Source organism: Labrus mixtus, chromosome 22, assembly GCF_963584025.1.
Source record: "Labrus mixtus chromosome 22, fLabMix1.1, whole genome shotgun sequence".
Classification (NCBI taxonomy): domain Eukaryota; kingdom Metazoa; phylum Chordata; class Actinopteri; order Labriformes; family Labridae; genus Labrus; species Labrus mixtus.
In genome coordinates this window covers 7,982,762-7,997,743 of record NC_083633.1, presented here as the reverse complement: position 1 = coordinate 7,997,743, position 14,982 = coordinate 7,982,762, and the positions used below count along the sequence as shown (strand labels likewise).

Sequence of the window (14,982 nt, the reverse complement as noted above, 5' to 3'; positions counted from 1 at the left end):
ACCCTGAAGTAAATTTCTTCTGTTTCATAAGGGTTCGGCTCATTAATCTTATTATTATTTTGGGATGACAACGCTGATTTTCCTCTCGATAAAATGTCTTATTTCTTTTAGTTTGTCTGGCTCCATTCTGGACAACCTTCAGATCATCATGCATCAGGGGATTTCATTCAAAGGCCAAACCGAGCTGCATTGCTAAATAAAAGTCACACCACCTTGTCTGTGTTTACATGTCAGCTGGGTCAAACTCACCTGGAGTCCTGCAGTACAGTTTACCTCAAGGGCCAAGCGTAGCTGACCATCCCTCTTTGAGAGCAAACAAGGATTCACATGAGGTGATCTGACCGAACATGATTACACTTTCTTTCTCTCTTTCTTTCTATATGAATGTGTAGACATATTTTATCAAAGTATAATAGTATAGTTTTGGAGCACTGGTGGCGCAGTGGTTAGTGCGTGCGCCCCAGGCTCAAATCCTACCTGTGGCTCCTTTCCAAAGTCACAAAAAGCTGAAACATAAATCTTTAAAAAAGTGTAGTTTCATTGTTTTTGTTGATAGTTACATACAGTATGACCTGATGACATACCACTACCACAAGATACACATTACAAACACAAGATGGCGCCCTTGCCTTGATGAGAAACGATTTTATTCAGTTAATTTTATTTCATTCAATCTTCATTCTTTATATATTCAAACACAATAACATAAACACACTTTATAGTTATCAGAAGTATTGAATTATTAACATTTTAATCAAGTACATCCAAACCTTTAATGAAGATTCAAACTTGCACTTCACACATTCAAATTGGTTTAACAGAAATTCAGACTTTCATTCATGTGTTCAAACTTTTATTTAATACATTCAGACGTCCGTTTCATATTTTCAAACATTAAAGGAGCAATCAGTTAGATGTGTAGTGACTGAAATGATAAAGTGATCTTACTATGTTGGAGTTTTGCAGTGTTTAACTGACCTTCTTATTCGGTCACCTAACGGGAACTTGATTTGGCATGTACACAAACACACACACACACACACACACACATCTGTCCCAAGATGCATACCCACGCCCAGCCTGTGTCAATCCTGTAAAAACAAGACATTCTAGGAACTATACAATGGCCAAGTTGTCAGATATGTAAGTGTTCAATGATCTAATTGCCCAAAAAAGGATGTCGAAGATGGTATATAAGAACTGCTCTAATTGAAATAAAACAGATCCTCCAATCACAAGCTATGCGTCTCAGTTTGATTGTTTAGGAGCTTTTGCTCCACAACAACTATATGATCAGACATTAAGGAAACATGCTATGTTGAAGTGCTGGCTTCTCTGACAACAATGCAGCAGCCAGTATGTCCTCCTTCTAACTTTAGATTCTGGTCCTGAATGCTCTGGATTTGTTTGGACCAGAGAAGGTAGGCGGTTTTATGGCACCCCCACATTTGCCAGATATGAGAGCAGTTATCAGGTCAAACCAACAGGTGTTGCAGCGATGGAAGCGGGCAAGAGAACTGGTTCAGATAGAAGTGATTGTACCTGAGGTGTCTGAAATATCTAGGACAGAGGTCATACACTGCTCCTTTAATGTTGTGTAACACACACATCTGAAAATAATTTGTATCTGAGACCGGTATAGGAACCCCTCCAGTTGAATGTTTACCTTAAGGCTTTGTGTAAGAGAATTGCCAAACATGATGTTTTTGAAGCCCCATAACGAGAAGCATATGTTCTCCAGTGGGGTTTGTCCATAAATACAACTGTTTCTGTATGTTCAAGAGAGATCATTATTGGCTTCATGACTCTCCTGGGCAGACGTGTCTGGTGATACTTTCTTTCATTTCATAAACACTAGGTGCCAGTTACATATCTCTCCTTTAATCAAAGTCTTGGGTTTTATAATGTGGCTAGAAATGCAAAGCAACACTCGGCGTCCCTGGGAAAACACACACATACACACACACACTGGGATGGAGAAAAGTAAGAGAATGCGACGTCCCCCGCTTACACACACACACACACACCAGGGGCTTATAGAGAAAGAGAGAGAGGAACAGACAGATGTTGTCGGTGTCTTCAGACCTGGGGCCTGTTTCTGAAAGAAGGTTCAACAAATCCTCAGTCTAACCCTGAGCTGAGTTGATTTGATTTGAGTTTTCAGGTTCCAGATCAGCAAATTTGAATTAGTTAAATAAACTCTGAGTAGGTCCACTCGGTGTTCAGCGCGTAGACCACGACGATAAAATGCCAACATGAATGGAGCCCCGATTATACGATTCACCATGGCAACAGGTGACAATATACGCTGTAGTAATGCCTACCTAACATAGGCTATCATATTAAAACAACCTGTATTTTTATTCAGACAAATGGTGAATCTTTACTAACATGAGTGTGATACGGACTGAATGAAAGAATAAGGATATCTGAAAGAGGGAGGCGACCAGGCCGTTCCAGAGGGAGAGGAACCTAACCTGGTCGGGAGCAGGTTTTCTTCAATGAACCCTGAGTTTCTCCCTCTTTTCAGATATCCTCATTCTTTCATTCAGTCCGTCTTTCTCGGGTTTGAGTGCCCTCCTCCTCTGAAACCCAGAGTTTCCCTCATTTCAGGGTTAACTGGCTCAGAGTTTGCACAAAACCTTCTTTCAGAAACGGGCTCCTGGGCCTCAACTTCTCTCTCAGGATCGTGCGAAAGATGCAACATATAACTCTTCGTCTCCAAAATCTTTACAGACTCGTGAGAAGATAAATACCCTCAGCCACGATTTAAAGTACAAACAGGAATACTTTAAAGGTATAATATGCCACATTTTAAACATTAATATACCAGATTTCTAACTCAATACATCAAGTAATGCATTCCTTTTAAAAAAAAGGAAGTGAAGTCAAACTGCCTCTGGGCTTGTTGTTCTGAGCTCTGTGTTCACATCAGCTTCCATCAGCTTGTTTATGCTTCACTCTGAGGCTGAAACATGTTTCATACATGTTTTTTTTTTCTTCCCGTCAACCCCTCGCTCTACAACAGTATGCCCTGTCACCATGCAGAGGAAGAGAGACATACACACCCACTCAGGGAAGCTGTATGTAAAGGTACAATGGCAGGATGTCCAGGCCCACTCAGGGAAGCTGTATGTAAAGGTACAAGTTAATCTCAAGAGTACAATTCAAAGAGAACCAACAGACTTCCAAAACCGAAGACAAGACTGGTCCGAACCGAAGAAAAGACTGGTCAGAACTTACTGTAAATTGGGTGACCAATAAAACTTCAAGTGTCCCTCCACCAGTCGGATCCGCCTCTGCTCTAATGGATGGATGTATGAGTAGATAATTAACCTTTTTTTTCCATCCCAGACGGGAAATTATATTGTCACTTCTTCAGCGACCAGGAGTTCAGTGAGACCGCCTGCATCCTGCTGTTCTTGTTTCGACCGGCTTGTTCTTCTTTTTCTTCACAAGATGTCTGTGTTCCAGATTCATGACCAAAAAAGGTCAAAAAATGTTTTGGCAAAAGTAACTCCCTTACATAACTCCCTTGGGACTCATGATTAAGCAATCCTAGGCAACATTCAGTAATGCACAAACAAGGTCACACAAAGGGAATAGCTTAATACAGTGTAAAGAGCCTCTTTGGTGTGTTGTGACTGTCCTTACCCAAGTCATACAGCCCTGGTAATGTGCTTTGTGACAACTTCAGGGATGGGGCTCAACTGTTACAATCAATTCTTACATCACGTTTATTTGTTTGGTGGTTTGGTTTTTACTCATGAAACAAAAGTGGGTCATGACTTCAAACCATCTTACATTTCCTGAGTTTTACATAACAGTTTAGTCACCAAAAACAACAGCTCTAACACAAAACATAATGTGTTAATAGATTAAGTCGCGTCTTATATTTCACCGTTGACATTTTAAAAGGAAGTAGGAATGGTGCAATCAGAGTTATTATTTACAGTTTACAAAGAGGGAAAGAATGATATAAAAAATAAAGATATTAGACAGCTGAACTTCACAGTTTAATGTCCAGAACATACTCAGAGCAAAATAAGGAAACAGCTTTATGCTCTATGTTGATGCCTATTGAGGTAGCTGATGAACAAATGCTCAAACAAATCAATAAAAAAAAATTAAAGTACCACAAACAGCCGACATATTTACAAAATGAATATATACATACACACAAGCAGCTAAAATACAAAATATTCTGTTATATACATCACGCTGTATGTCATTGAAATATATACAAAGTCTGAAAAAATTCAAAGAATTGGTTACAACAGTAACTGGATTTTTTGGCCCATCAATCATCTGTTCCTGTGGGAACAAAACAAAGTTGGGTAAGAGACACATGAATCTTTTCTCATGAGGTCCTGCAGGAGTTCATCACTGCATCCCGTCTCTGCTGGGACCTAGAATCAGGAAGCAGTGAGCAAGAGAAAAGGGAATTATACTTGTATCTTGGAATAAAAAAAAAAACATTAAACTGCATTATGCTTTGGTCAGTTGTAAAATAAACGAGGCAATATGCTAACTATCACCTTTGTTTGGCTTTCTCTCGGCTGACCACTTGTAATTCTCACCCACAGTGCCACCTGTGGTAAGAATGACGGTTAGCAACATTAATTCAGAACAGAGACAAAGTATGAATTTATTTAAGACATAAATACATTTAAGACTTTAAAAAACACGCACGTTGTTCCCTTGCAGGTTCCCGATTTTTCGCCTTTGGCACCCCTTTGTAGTCAGTTATGGATTTTTTCATCAGTGGGGCTAAATTCAGAAGAGAACTGTGCGTCTGCCTGGCTCTCTTACCGTGACGGGATTCTGGTCTAGCTTCCCTCGACAAACCACTGTGACTAGGTTCTGGTCTGGCTTCTCTCCTTGACTCACTTTGATCACTTCCTGATCTACCTTCCCTCAATGAATCATCATTTCTGGTTCTTAAAACGTCTTTTCCATAGCCCCTTTTTCTGAATTGGGTTACTATGTGTTCATTACTCCATATTTCTAGAACTTTTTTCCTCCCTGAAGATGATGGGGCTATTGTGGGAGAGGAAGGTGGATCTATTGTTGAAGAGCTGCTTAATGAGCGAGACCGCTTGACTCTGGATGAGGTCAAATGTCTGAGTGTAGATGTGCTCTGCTCAGATCTAGGAAGATTAGCAGAGTTTAATGTATGTCTGGACACACCAGACAAAGGCAAACCGCTTGTTGAGGCTGAACTTCGTCTTGTATCAGTTAGTGGTCCACTTGTGGAAGACAAACTGCTGTTGGAGGTTGATGGGCCTACATGGTTAGGTAATGAAAATTGTCTTGAAACCAGTGGGGGGTTAGCTACCTTCTCCTGAACCTTACTTCCAGTTAAGTGCCGTTCATTCTTTTTGCAGACTTTACTGCATGATGTTTGGTTCTTCGGAGTCTGAGTTTCAGCTTTCCTCGTAAGTTCCAAGTGCCCATTGTGTTCAATACCATTTGAAAAAAGATGAGGAACTACAGAATTACAACGCACAGTGGTTTCTGCTTTCCCGTCCTGGAGCTGTTTCTTTGCAGAGTGTTCAGAAGACAGTCTATCTTTTTCAGACTTTTTGTTGGCCACAAAAAGGGGGTTCATAGGTTCAGGTGAAGGTCTGTGATTTCTGGCCATTGAGGGATCATCATTATCTTCTGAAGTTGATGGGAGAACTGTCTTTGTATTTGCTGCTTTTTTACGTGGATGTTTTTTTCTTACTTCTTCATCAGTGTCTTCTGAATCGGTTTGTCTGTTGGCCTTGTGTTTAACACTCTCAAAGCATTCTGTAGCTTTACTTAGCTGTCCACTCCCACTGAGAGTAAAGTCAGAACACATATCCTGCATCACTTCATTATTGTCTGTATCGGGTAGGTTAGACAAGTGTTGTGAGTTTGCAGGAGGCACAGGTGCTTCATTCCGCTGAGGTGGTGGTTCGTCAATACATATAAGATAACCATTATCCTCTGAGCCAGAAGAGGAATATCTCTTTGCCTTCTTTTTGCAGTTTTTTTCACCTTCATCCTCCGAGTCCGTAACAACAATAATTGGGCTGTTGATTAGCATCCTTCTCTCCGTCTCTCCTTCTTCTGGGTCAGAATCAATAATTATTGGACTATTGTTTAAAATCGTTGGTTTTTCTGTCTTTCTGTGTGTAATAGGTGAATTTCTCCCGTGTTGACTTAACGAGGCATCTTCACTGTTTTCTGAGCCTGAACGAAATGCCCTGTTCCTTTTTGCCTTCTTTCTCCTTCTTTGGCCAATTTCACCCTCCGGGTCAAGTTCAAGGAGTACTACATTTTCTGAAATATTTTGTCCACAGGTCTTATTTTGTCCAAAGCCAGTCTTTTTTCCAATTAATTGTTGAATTTTTTCTTTGAAATCGTAGAAGCTCTTGGTTTGGCCATCTTTCAAAGATGTGACCTTATCTTCTACCTCATTTCTAGATGAAGGACCATCTGCTGCTGGGGTTGGAGGTACTGAACTGTGCTCCAGCAACTTCCTGGAGACAGTCAAACGATTGTGCTTTGCTTCAGACGGGTAATCACAGCTGTCTTCAGTGTCATAACTGTCTTCATCCTCAGATAACTGTTCTCGACTGTTCTCAGGTACATGCAATTGTTTTGTGTAATCAACGTCATGGTCAGGAGAGCTCCAGTATGCTACCTCAAATCGATTTAGTATTTGTACCTCTGTGGCTTGTACAAAGCTATCAACTGTTTCAAATACCTCTATGTTGGAAAAAGCTAAAGTTGGTTCTGGGCCTTGCCAAGGAGTGCAATTTGTGTTGAATTTTTTTTCTGTGGCATCAGCTTCACCATTATCAAGCTTAACTATTCCTAAGCCTTCCTGATTTTCAGTTTCTTGATCAAATCTCAGGTCAGAGATTGTTAAAGGTATTACTATCCAGTCATCATCATCATCATCATCAGTATGATCATCCATCACTTCATATTTCAAATCAGCAGAGCTACGTAAAAATGAGTGGTTTTCATCATCAGATTCATTGAAACATGAATGACAGTTTAATTGTTTCAAATCCAACGTTTCAATCTTGGGTGTAGCCGGCTTCTTCTCATTCCCTTGCTCATCTGCAGAGACTCCCCTTTTCAGGGATTGCTTATCATTTGGTTTAGTTACTTGAGACAGCCTTTCCATCGACACATTTCCAGTTTTTGAATTTTCATCTTCTCTTGTATGTTGAAGTTGTTCAAGGGGTGCTGAAAAACTTGACTCCTCAGTGTGTGGAAGAGGGAGTTTGGTGGCTGGCTGTGACATGTCATCTTCAGAGATGTCTTCATACAGAGGGCTACCTACAATGTTTAAAGCAATTGCTTCCTCACCCATGCCTTTTATTTGACCATCATCTGAAATGTCTTCATATTCTGGATTCTTTAAAAATGTTTTGGCAATTGCTTCCTCACTCATTTGACTATCATCTGAAATGTCTTCGTATGCTGGATCACGCACAGTTTTCACAACAAATGCTTCCTCACAAATGCCTTCCAATTGACCAGTCTGTACTTTGACTTTGTTTTCAGGTAATGCAATACTCGGTTCAGGTGATGAAAACACTGAACATGCATCATGACTAAAAGGTTCAGAACTTGTTTTCTCCTCAGAAACAGACTTTGTTTGAAGTTCCTCCGAGACTTGCACCACACCATGTTTTTTGCCAAACCACAATCCCTCCACTGATTGTATGCCTCCGTCCAATTTATGCTCCTCGGCTATGCCTTTGAGAGGCTTAGAAACCCCAGGTAGTTGATTGGTATCATTCACAGTCTTCCTCATATCCAACTGAAGAGGCTTATTTTCTTCTTGAGAAGGACTGGAGTCAGGTGATGAATTGAGCTGGTCCTCAGTCAGTTCATCCAAGGGCACATCTGGAGCTGTGGTCATAGTCTCATCTCCACCCTTATTGCAAGTGGCTGCAACATTCCTCATAATCCTAGGATACTCTGTGGATGTAAAGAGATGAATGTTATCGATATTCCAGGGGAAACTTTCTGCATTCGTATGAACACATTTTTTATATTCACAATCGACCAAATACACAAGTCTGCCATCGGCCTTATCAGGAATGGTTACATACAAGCGTTCTCCTGGTTGCAAATCATATTCAAGTGACGCATAGAAGAAAGTAATGTACCTGTGGAATCCTTCTCCAATGCAGATGTAGCAGAATGAGCTGCCTCTTTCAACTCTGGTATTGGCTCAGAATTTGCCTTGCTGCCTTCTGAACTGTTCTCTTCACCTGCCTTTGTAGCCACAGCAGTTGGCTGGTTAGCAACAATGTTGGAGGAAGTGTGTTCTACATTTTGGCGCCGAATATTTGCAACCATTTTGTCAACAATGGCTATCATACGTTCCTCCCATTCCTGAGTGGAGGAAGATGGGTGGTTCTGATTGGAGCTTGAATGACTTCCTTCTGAATGATTCATGTTGTGTATTCCAGCCCATCCACGTTTCATAGATTCAAGTCTACCTTTCACTTGTAGTCTCTTGCAGTGTCTTCCATCTGAAAAAGTAGCACTTGTTTTTAGTTCAAGTTGGACAATAGGTTGGTCTGACGAAGAAGACAGGAGAGTTATTATGGACTTAAATCTGGAGGATTACCTTTCAGTGAGGCTTGCAACATGGGGTGGGAAGTCTTCTTCTCAGGTACAGAATACATATCCTGTAATGGAGATGGCTGTGTTGCAATTTCAAGACTGTCTCCCTGAAGTGCTGCAAGACTTGGAAAGGATGGACAAGCGCAATTTGAATGTTGTCTTAGTTGCAGTCCAGTTTTAATGATTTTACAAGGTCCAAAATCACCACTCCAGTTTTGATTGGCGTAAACCACGTGTTGTCCACGACAATGGAATCCTGCACTGCTTAGGATTGGCTGTGACTCAGGTTGGCGAGGGAGTCCATAAGAGTTATGATGGGATTGCGTATTGTCTGGTTGCCACTGAGAAGGTGTGTGCGCAAGCCTGAGCTTCTCAGGACATTGAGTTGCTACCATGTTTGAGTTCCATGTACATGTACATGTCAAAACACTGGTACGGGGTATAGTCTTGACGTGATGTGATAGCACTTGTGTTACTCAAGTTGTACCGACCCCGTCTCAGCTGTGCAGTCTTCTAGATTACATTGCATGAATCCTGTGATCCTTCAAGCGATGACTTCAGTTAAGGGACCTTGGGTTAAAGAGATGAATAAAACATGACAATTAGTGTTCGGCTGTTTTACAAGCATGATACTGGCAAAGAAATTCAGTACCCAAATACAATCAATACATAGATTTCCATCTGATATGGCTGTAGCTATAAAAAGGGATTCCAGGAGCCGGTTACACCAACATGGATCATGCCTGGTCTAAAGCTAAGTCGTTCTTAACCTGACATTCCAAGTCCGACCAGACAGACACGATGGTTTCAACACCAGGGCTTGTGCCTTCTTCTCGCTAAGACCTGTCATAAAACTTGCGCCTGGAGAGGAGGCGGGAAGTTGGAAGCTTGGTCGTCACTATAGTAACAACATTCTAAAACCGATAATGATGGTATGCCTCATCATCTCACCTCATCTTGCAGTGTATTAGACTGCAACGCAGCACCGTCACCAATGCTGCAGATTCTTATAGAATTAAAGCTGTCCATGGTGTTGGCACATTAGGCAGGTTTTCATCAATCAACTGAAATTTCTTTAACGAATCATTGGGAAGTGAGATTTGTGGTTATTCACAAAAATGCACATTGCTAAGACAGGGCATCGTTAAGTCTAAGCTGAAGTTCAACCAATTTAGGAGTTAAGACCAGTCTTAGTTAAGACGACTTGGTGCAACCGGCCCCACAAGGCATTATTCAATTCTAGTTCCCAATACAACAGAAAGCTCTTATGCCAACTTATCCATTGAAATGATGACAACTGAAGAGTCTTTAAAGAGCTTGTATGTCAGATTTACAGTGAACCATGCTGTTGTTTCAGATTGCTTCTGTACACATTTGGACTGATCAACATTTACACAAAATCAATGGCCTTAGGGAAGAGCCCCTTTTCTTAATCTTAAAGATTTGACGAGTAGCCCCACAGTAGCGAACATTGGTACGCTTAATGTATTCTGTAGATTACTGAAAAGAATATTGGGGGGGGGGGGGGGTGAAGACAGACTATGGACACATAATAGTGTTAAACATGGTAAAGTGTATTTTGCATATGACCTTCAATGTCCCAAAAGATTTCAAATACTCAAATAGCAGTCCCTTAACCAACACTAAAAGGCCCAACAGGAGTGTCTAATCTTCTCTCTACCACAGACTGTACCTCGAGAGACTCATTGTTCAACTATTTATTTACCAGGCAAAACAGTCACATGACTGCATTTACACAAGAGGTTGGATATCTGGCCTAAAGAGCTGTCTACAAAGACCAACAGCTTTAGGCTCTAAAGTGTTAGGAAGACAGCATGAAACCTGATCAACTCTCTAGGTTAGGTTTTCATACTGTGCTGTGAACTAAAAGACACTTTACATACATGAATAAATATATAAAACATATTGCCTAAATATTGCCTGTTTTTGTAATGACTGAAAACTGATCAACAGTAAATTTAGAAGACACTTCCTACTGAGATACAGCGAGTGGGCGACCTATAAACAGATGGGTCAAAATGAATTACCAAGATACAGTGACAGCAATGCAAATCTGTGGTCAGCACCGGATTCTCTTGTCACCTTTAGCTTTTGGGTACCTACAGAAATTTTCTAACTTTATGATGACTTATAATGTCTGATATTTTTGCAGACTTCAAAAAATGCAATGCTGGTTATATTTTTTTTTACTTTTTTGTGCAACACATTAAACGTCATTGGGACTAATTTGGACAGAAACAATTAGATGCATTTGCAAAGTGAGCTTTTATAAACACCAAGAAAATCTAGATTATAAACACTAAGAATTACAAGAAGAAAACACCAAACCGTTAAGAATACGGCGACCGCTGGTCCATCAGAAAACATGTCAACACATAATGTACAAGTTCATAAATAATCCATGCAAGACCAGTGGAATAGTTTTTAGATATTGATCTCAGTTGCATACAATTCCAGTTTTCCCCCACTCCATCAGGCCTTGATTATGTTCCGGTCAAGCATGAGCGTGTGTTAGACGGTCTCATCGCAGCTCCTGCTGATTTTGATATTATTAGTGCTTCTGCAAACTTTTGAGAAGTATTTTCTTGACCTACGGTTACGCAAGACTTCACAGACTGTAACCATGCCAAAAGCGGCGCAGAAAACGAAAGATTTGTCAACATTAATGTCGGCTAACTCTACAGCGAGGCTAGTTAGCCAATCTGACAAAAAAAGTCGAAAAACAACTAGACTATCTGAGTAACCACGCAAAGAGAGAACATCCGCATAATCGGCCTGCCCGAATCTGCAGAGATGCCCGAACCGGCTAATTTTGTCAGTAACCTCCTTCATGAAGTTTTTGGCCCTAATGCTTTTGAGATGCCCATCATCATTGACCGAGCCCACCGGACCGCGGGGGACAGGCCAAGGCCACTTTTGGTTCGTATGCACAGCTACAGAGTACGCCAGCTGGTGCTGTGTCTCGCCAGTCGCCACGAGGTGGCCGTTCTTGTACCAGGGTAAGCGGATTCACTCCGGACATCAGCCCGGAGGTGGCCTGGCTTTGCGCCTCGTTCACCGCACGCTCCATCAGGCTAACATCTCTTTCCGCCTCTACCATCCCGCTCATCTGGTTTTCGTGTGGAACAACGATAAGGTGAGCTTTACTAGCTCGTCTGAGGCTCTGGACTTTTTTAACAAGCACATACCGACGACCACGGGGGCTTCTGCTAGCACCTCTTATGTGACTTTCTGGTGGTGAGCTGTCTTGTTAAAGAGTGACTAAACCCTAAAACCACTTTTTCCAACTATAAACCTCTGTATTTGAGTATTAAGTAGTGTTATGGATCAATCCAAGTCCCAATCTCGACATTTGAGTACAAAGTATTGAAATATTGTGTTAGAAATGTGCATAGTGTCTGCCCTTCCATTTGAAAAATTCTAACGGCTGTGTGCATGCCCACATCACCCAACCTCATCACCCGACTCGGCGAACTGTGGAGAGTCAAGTGTATGTGAGGCAAACATTGTATCATGTTGCAGCTGATAAGGAGCGAGTGGGCGAGTTTACCTCCGTGCCCCCCTCCCTCTCAAAGTTGATACATTCTCCTGCTTATTCTGCTCCGGTCCCCGGCATCATAACATGCCTCTCGCACACACCTGCCGAACACACACACACTCGCCTCGTTCTCTCTCCTCACTCGCTCCCCCCACCCACACACATGCGCACTGAGCCACTGTGTGTGTGGGGCAAACATTGTATCATGTTGCGGCTGATATCTGCGCAAAGGAGTGAGTGGGCGTGTCTTACCCCCCTGCCCCCCTCCTTCTCGAAGTTGATACATTGACATTCTAAATGCATTTTTTAAATTCCAGGGTAGAGCACTCCAACTGAAAATATGGGTTTTAGTTACCCTTTAAACATAATCTGTTTGCCTCTCAGGATGTTTCGAGTCCTCCAACTGCAAATGTGTAATCAGCACACGGTAGGCTAAGTTACACTACTCGTGATTTCTTTCAACAAACTGTTTCTGCTCAGCATACTCTTTATGGGCTGTTTTTCCAGACTAGTCTGGTTTCCGACTATTTTTCTCTTGGCTAATGATTAATTCATTTTTTTCTATGTCACGACGATGTAGCCCGATATATTTTCCGACTCTCCGGTCGGCTAGAATTATTTTTGCTTTCACACTGGCAACTGTTTTCGTTGGTCACGAACTGCCTGAGACTTCCCTTCCTCCCCTCTTTGGTTTGTGGTTGCTATGGGACTATTTTGGCTTCATGCTCGTGTGACTTTATTGCGTTGACAAGTTACAATTTGGTTTGACAGGTTAAATGCACTAAATACACACAAATATTTTTGGCTCACATTGTAAACAGTTTTTTTTGTACCCATAATTCAACATTCAACACATTACACTGCCCTCCGAAAAGTACTCGCCAAATGGAAAATCTACCCGCATTTGGTGCTTGGCGGGTGTTCATTTCGGACCCTGCCTATAACTATGTTGATCCTTGGCGCTTCAAATTCCCATCCTCGAGGTCCTACTCTTTTTTTCTCCCAAGTGCATAAAACGTACTCGCGAATTGACCATTTCTTTATCGACGCCTTTTTACTAGGCTCGATGACAGCCTGTGACTATCAAAGCATTGTCATTTCAAATCATGCGCCTCTCAAACTTGAACTTTCTTTACGCGAGAAAACCTCAAGCAGGTCTTAGCGTTTCAGTCCTCTTCTCCTTTCTGACCCAAACTTTATCGCTTATATTTCCAATGAAATCAACACATTTCTTGAGACTAATCATGAATCAGACACTTCATCTATCCGCTGGGAAGCTTTAAAAGCCTTTTTACGTGGACAAATAATCTCTTACACATCTCATGCCAACAAACTCCGCAAAAGTAAGATATCTGACCTCACAGCCTCGATACTCCACCTAGACCAACAATTTGCAGCAAATCCTACACCTGCGCTTCTTAAGGATAGAATTCGATATTGTTGTTTTCTACAATAAGAAAAATGTTAGTTTCAAAATTTACTTTGGAAATATACTTAGTTATGTCTAATTATGTTCATTGAGTAAAAATTTGCTTAGTCATTATGGCTCTCCTATTGTTAGCATGCTATGGCTCCTCCGAAACACCATTCTCACTTACCGCTACAATTTAAGTCCAGTAGCGGTAGAGAGAACTTGTGTTTCCGTAATGAGAATTTAACCATACAAACTATATTTTTAAATCAATATTCTGAACTTCAATATTATAAACTAACTTGATATTTTGCTTTATGTCCCGTTTCATTGCAGACAGTCAGCAAGTGACAGAAAGAAAGCTTTAGCTAAGGCTGACAAACTTCAGAGAAAAGGAAGAGTACAGAAGGAAAGAGAGAGAGGTCACAGCAAGAGTAATTAGCATTTACTGTATATATTCTATAGGAAGTGTATGCCTTCATACAGTACTACACACACTATGGTGAGCCATTTTATTTAAAAGTCCTGCGCGTATGCACTATTCAAAAGGGGGGGGGGGGAAATCCTTTGAACTAACTACCCTTTAACAACTACCGACCCATCTCTAAACTTTCTTGCTTGGCGAAGGTCTTTGAATCACTGGTAAATCAGCAACTGCGCGATTTTTTAATTGAAAATAACAGTCTTACTCCCCATCAGTCAGGATTCCGACCGGGCCATTGTACATGTCAACAGTAGACAATGTAAACATTGAGTTAAAATATTTATCTGTTTAGATCAAGATTTGTCGTATAGGTCTCACATTTCTTGTTTATCTGGAAAAATAAGACCGCAACTTGGTTTTCTGTATATGAACAAATCCTGCCTAACAGTGCATAATAGAAAAAAGATTGTCCAGGCCACAATACTGCCCGTTTTGGAATATGGAGACACAATCTGCTTCTGTCTTGAAGCCTTATACCACAGTGCTCTTCGCTTTATCACAGGCGACAGATTTTGAACTCATCACTGTGACCTTTATCGTTCTGTAGGCTGGTCCTCGTTGGGTCAACGGAGAAAGCAGCACAGTATTTATTTACAAGGGACTCATAGGTGAACTCCCTTCTTACCTTACTACTCTCCTGTCCATAAACATATCGAGCCATTTGACTAAGTCTCAAAACTGGATAACTTTGAAAACACCAAGGTTTAGAACTGAATGGGGAAAGACTGCCTTGTGTTGCTGCACCCATTATATGGAATGACCTTCAGAGGATAGCCAAGTTGCCCTCTCTTGTTTCATACAGCGTGTTTAAAGACCTCGTGTCCAAACTACCTCAGGAAGGAAATTGCAATGTGAATTCATTTAAATGGACATGGTTTACATGTGTGAATATGTGTTTCAGTGTCT

General features: G+C 41.2%; 1 protein-coding gene across 4 annotated transcripts in view; it reads right to left on the bottom strand.

The window, feature by feature from the left end:
- Positions 1-3,878: 3,878 nt before the first annotated feature.
- LOC132956101 (uncharacterized) overlaps positions 3,879-14,982 on the bottom strand; it is a 13,678-nt gene continuing 2,574 nt past the window's right edge. For 2 of the 4 annotated variants that reach the window (XM_061029275.1, XM_061029276.1), the window contains exons 2-6: positions 8,627-9,192; positions 8,160-8,528; positions 4,693-7,968; positions 4,539-4,592; positions 3,879-4,409 (exon numbers count right to left, since the gene is read on the bottom strand). In XM_061029275.1, coding sequence (XP_060885258.1) covers positions 4,384-4,409; positions 4,539-4,592; positions 4,693-7,968; positions 8,160-8,528; positions 8,627-9,017 — 4,116 coding nt within the window. In that variant the 5' untranslated portion in view covers positions 9,018-9,192 and the 3' untranslated portion in view covers positions 3,879-4,383. Of the gene's footprint in view, positions 4,410-4,538; positions 4,593-4,692; positions 9,193-14,982 lie in introns of all 4 variants that reach the window. The other 2 variants (XM_061029277.1, XM_061029278.1) reach the window with 2 other exon arrangements.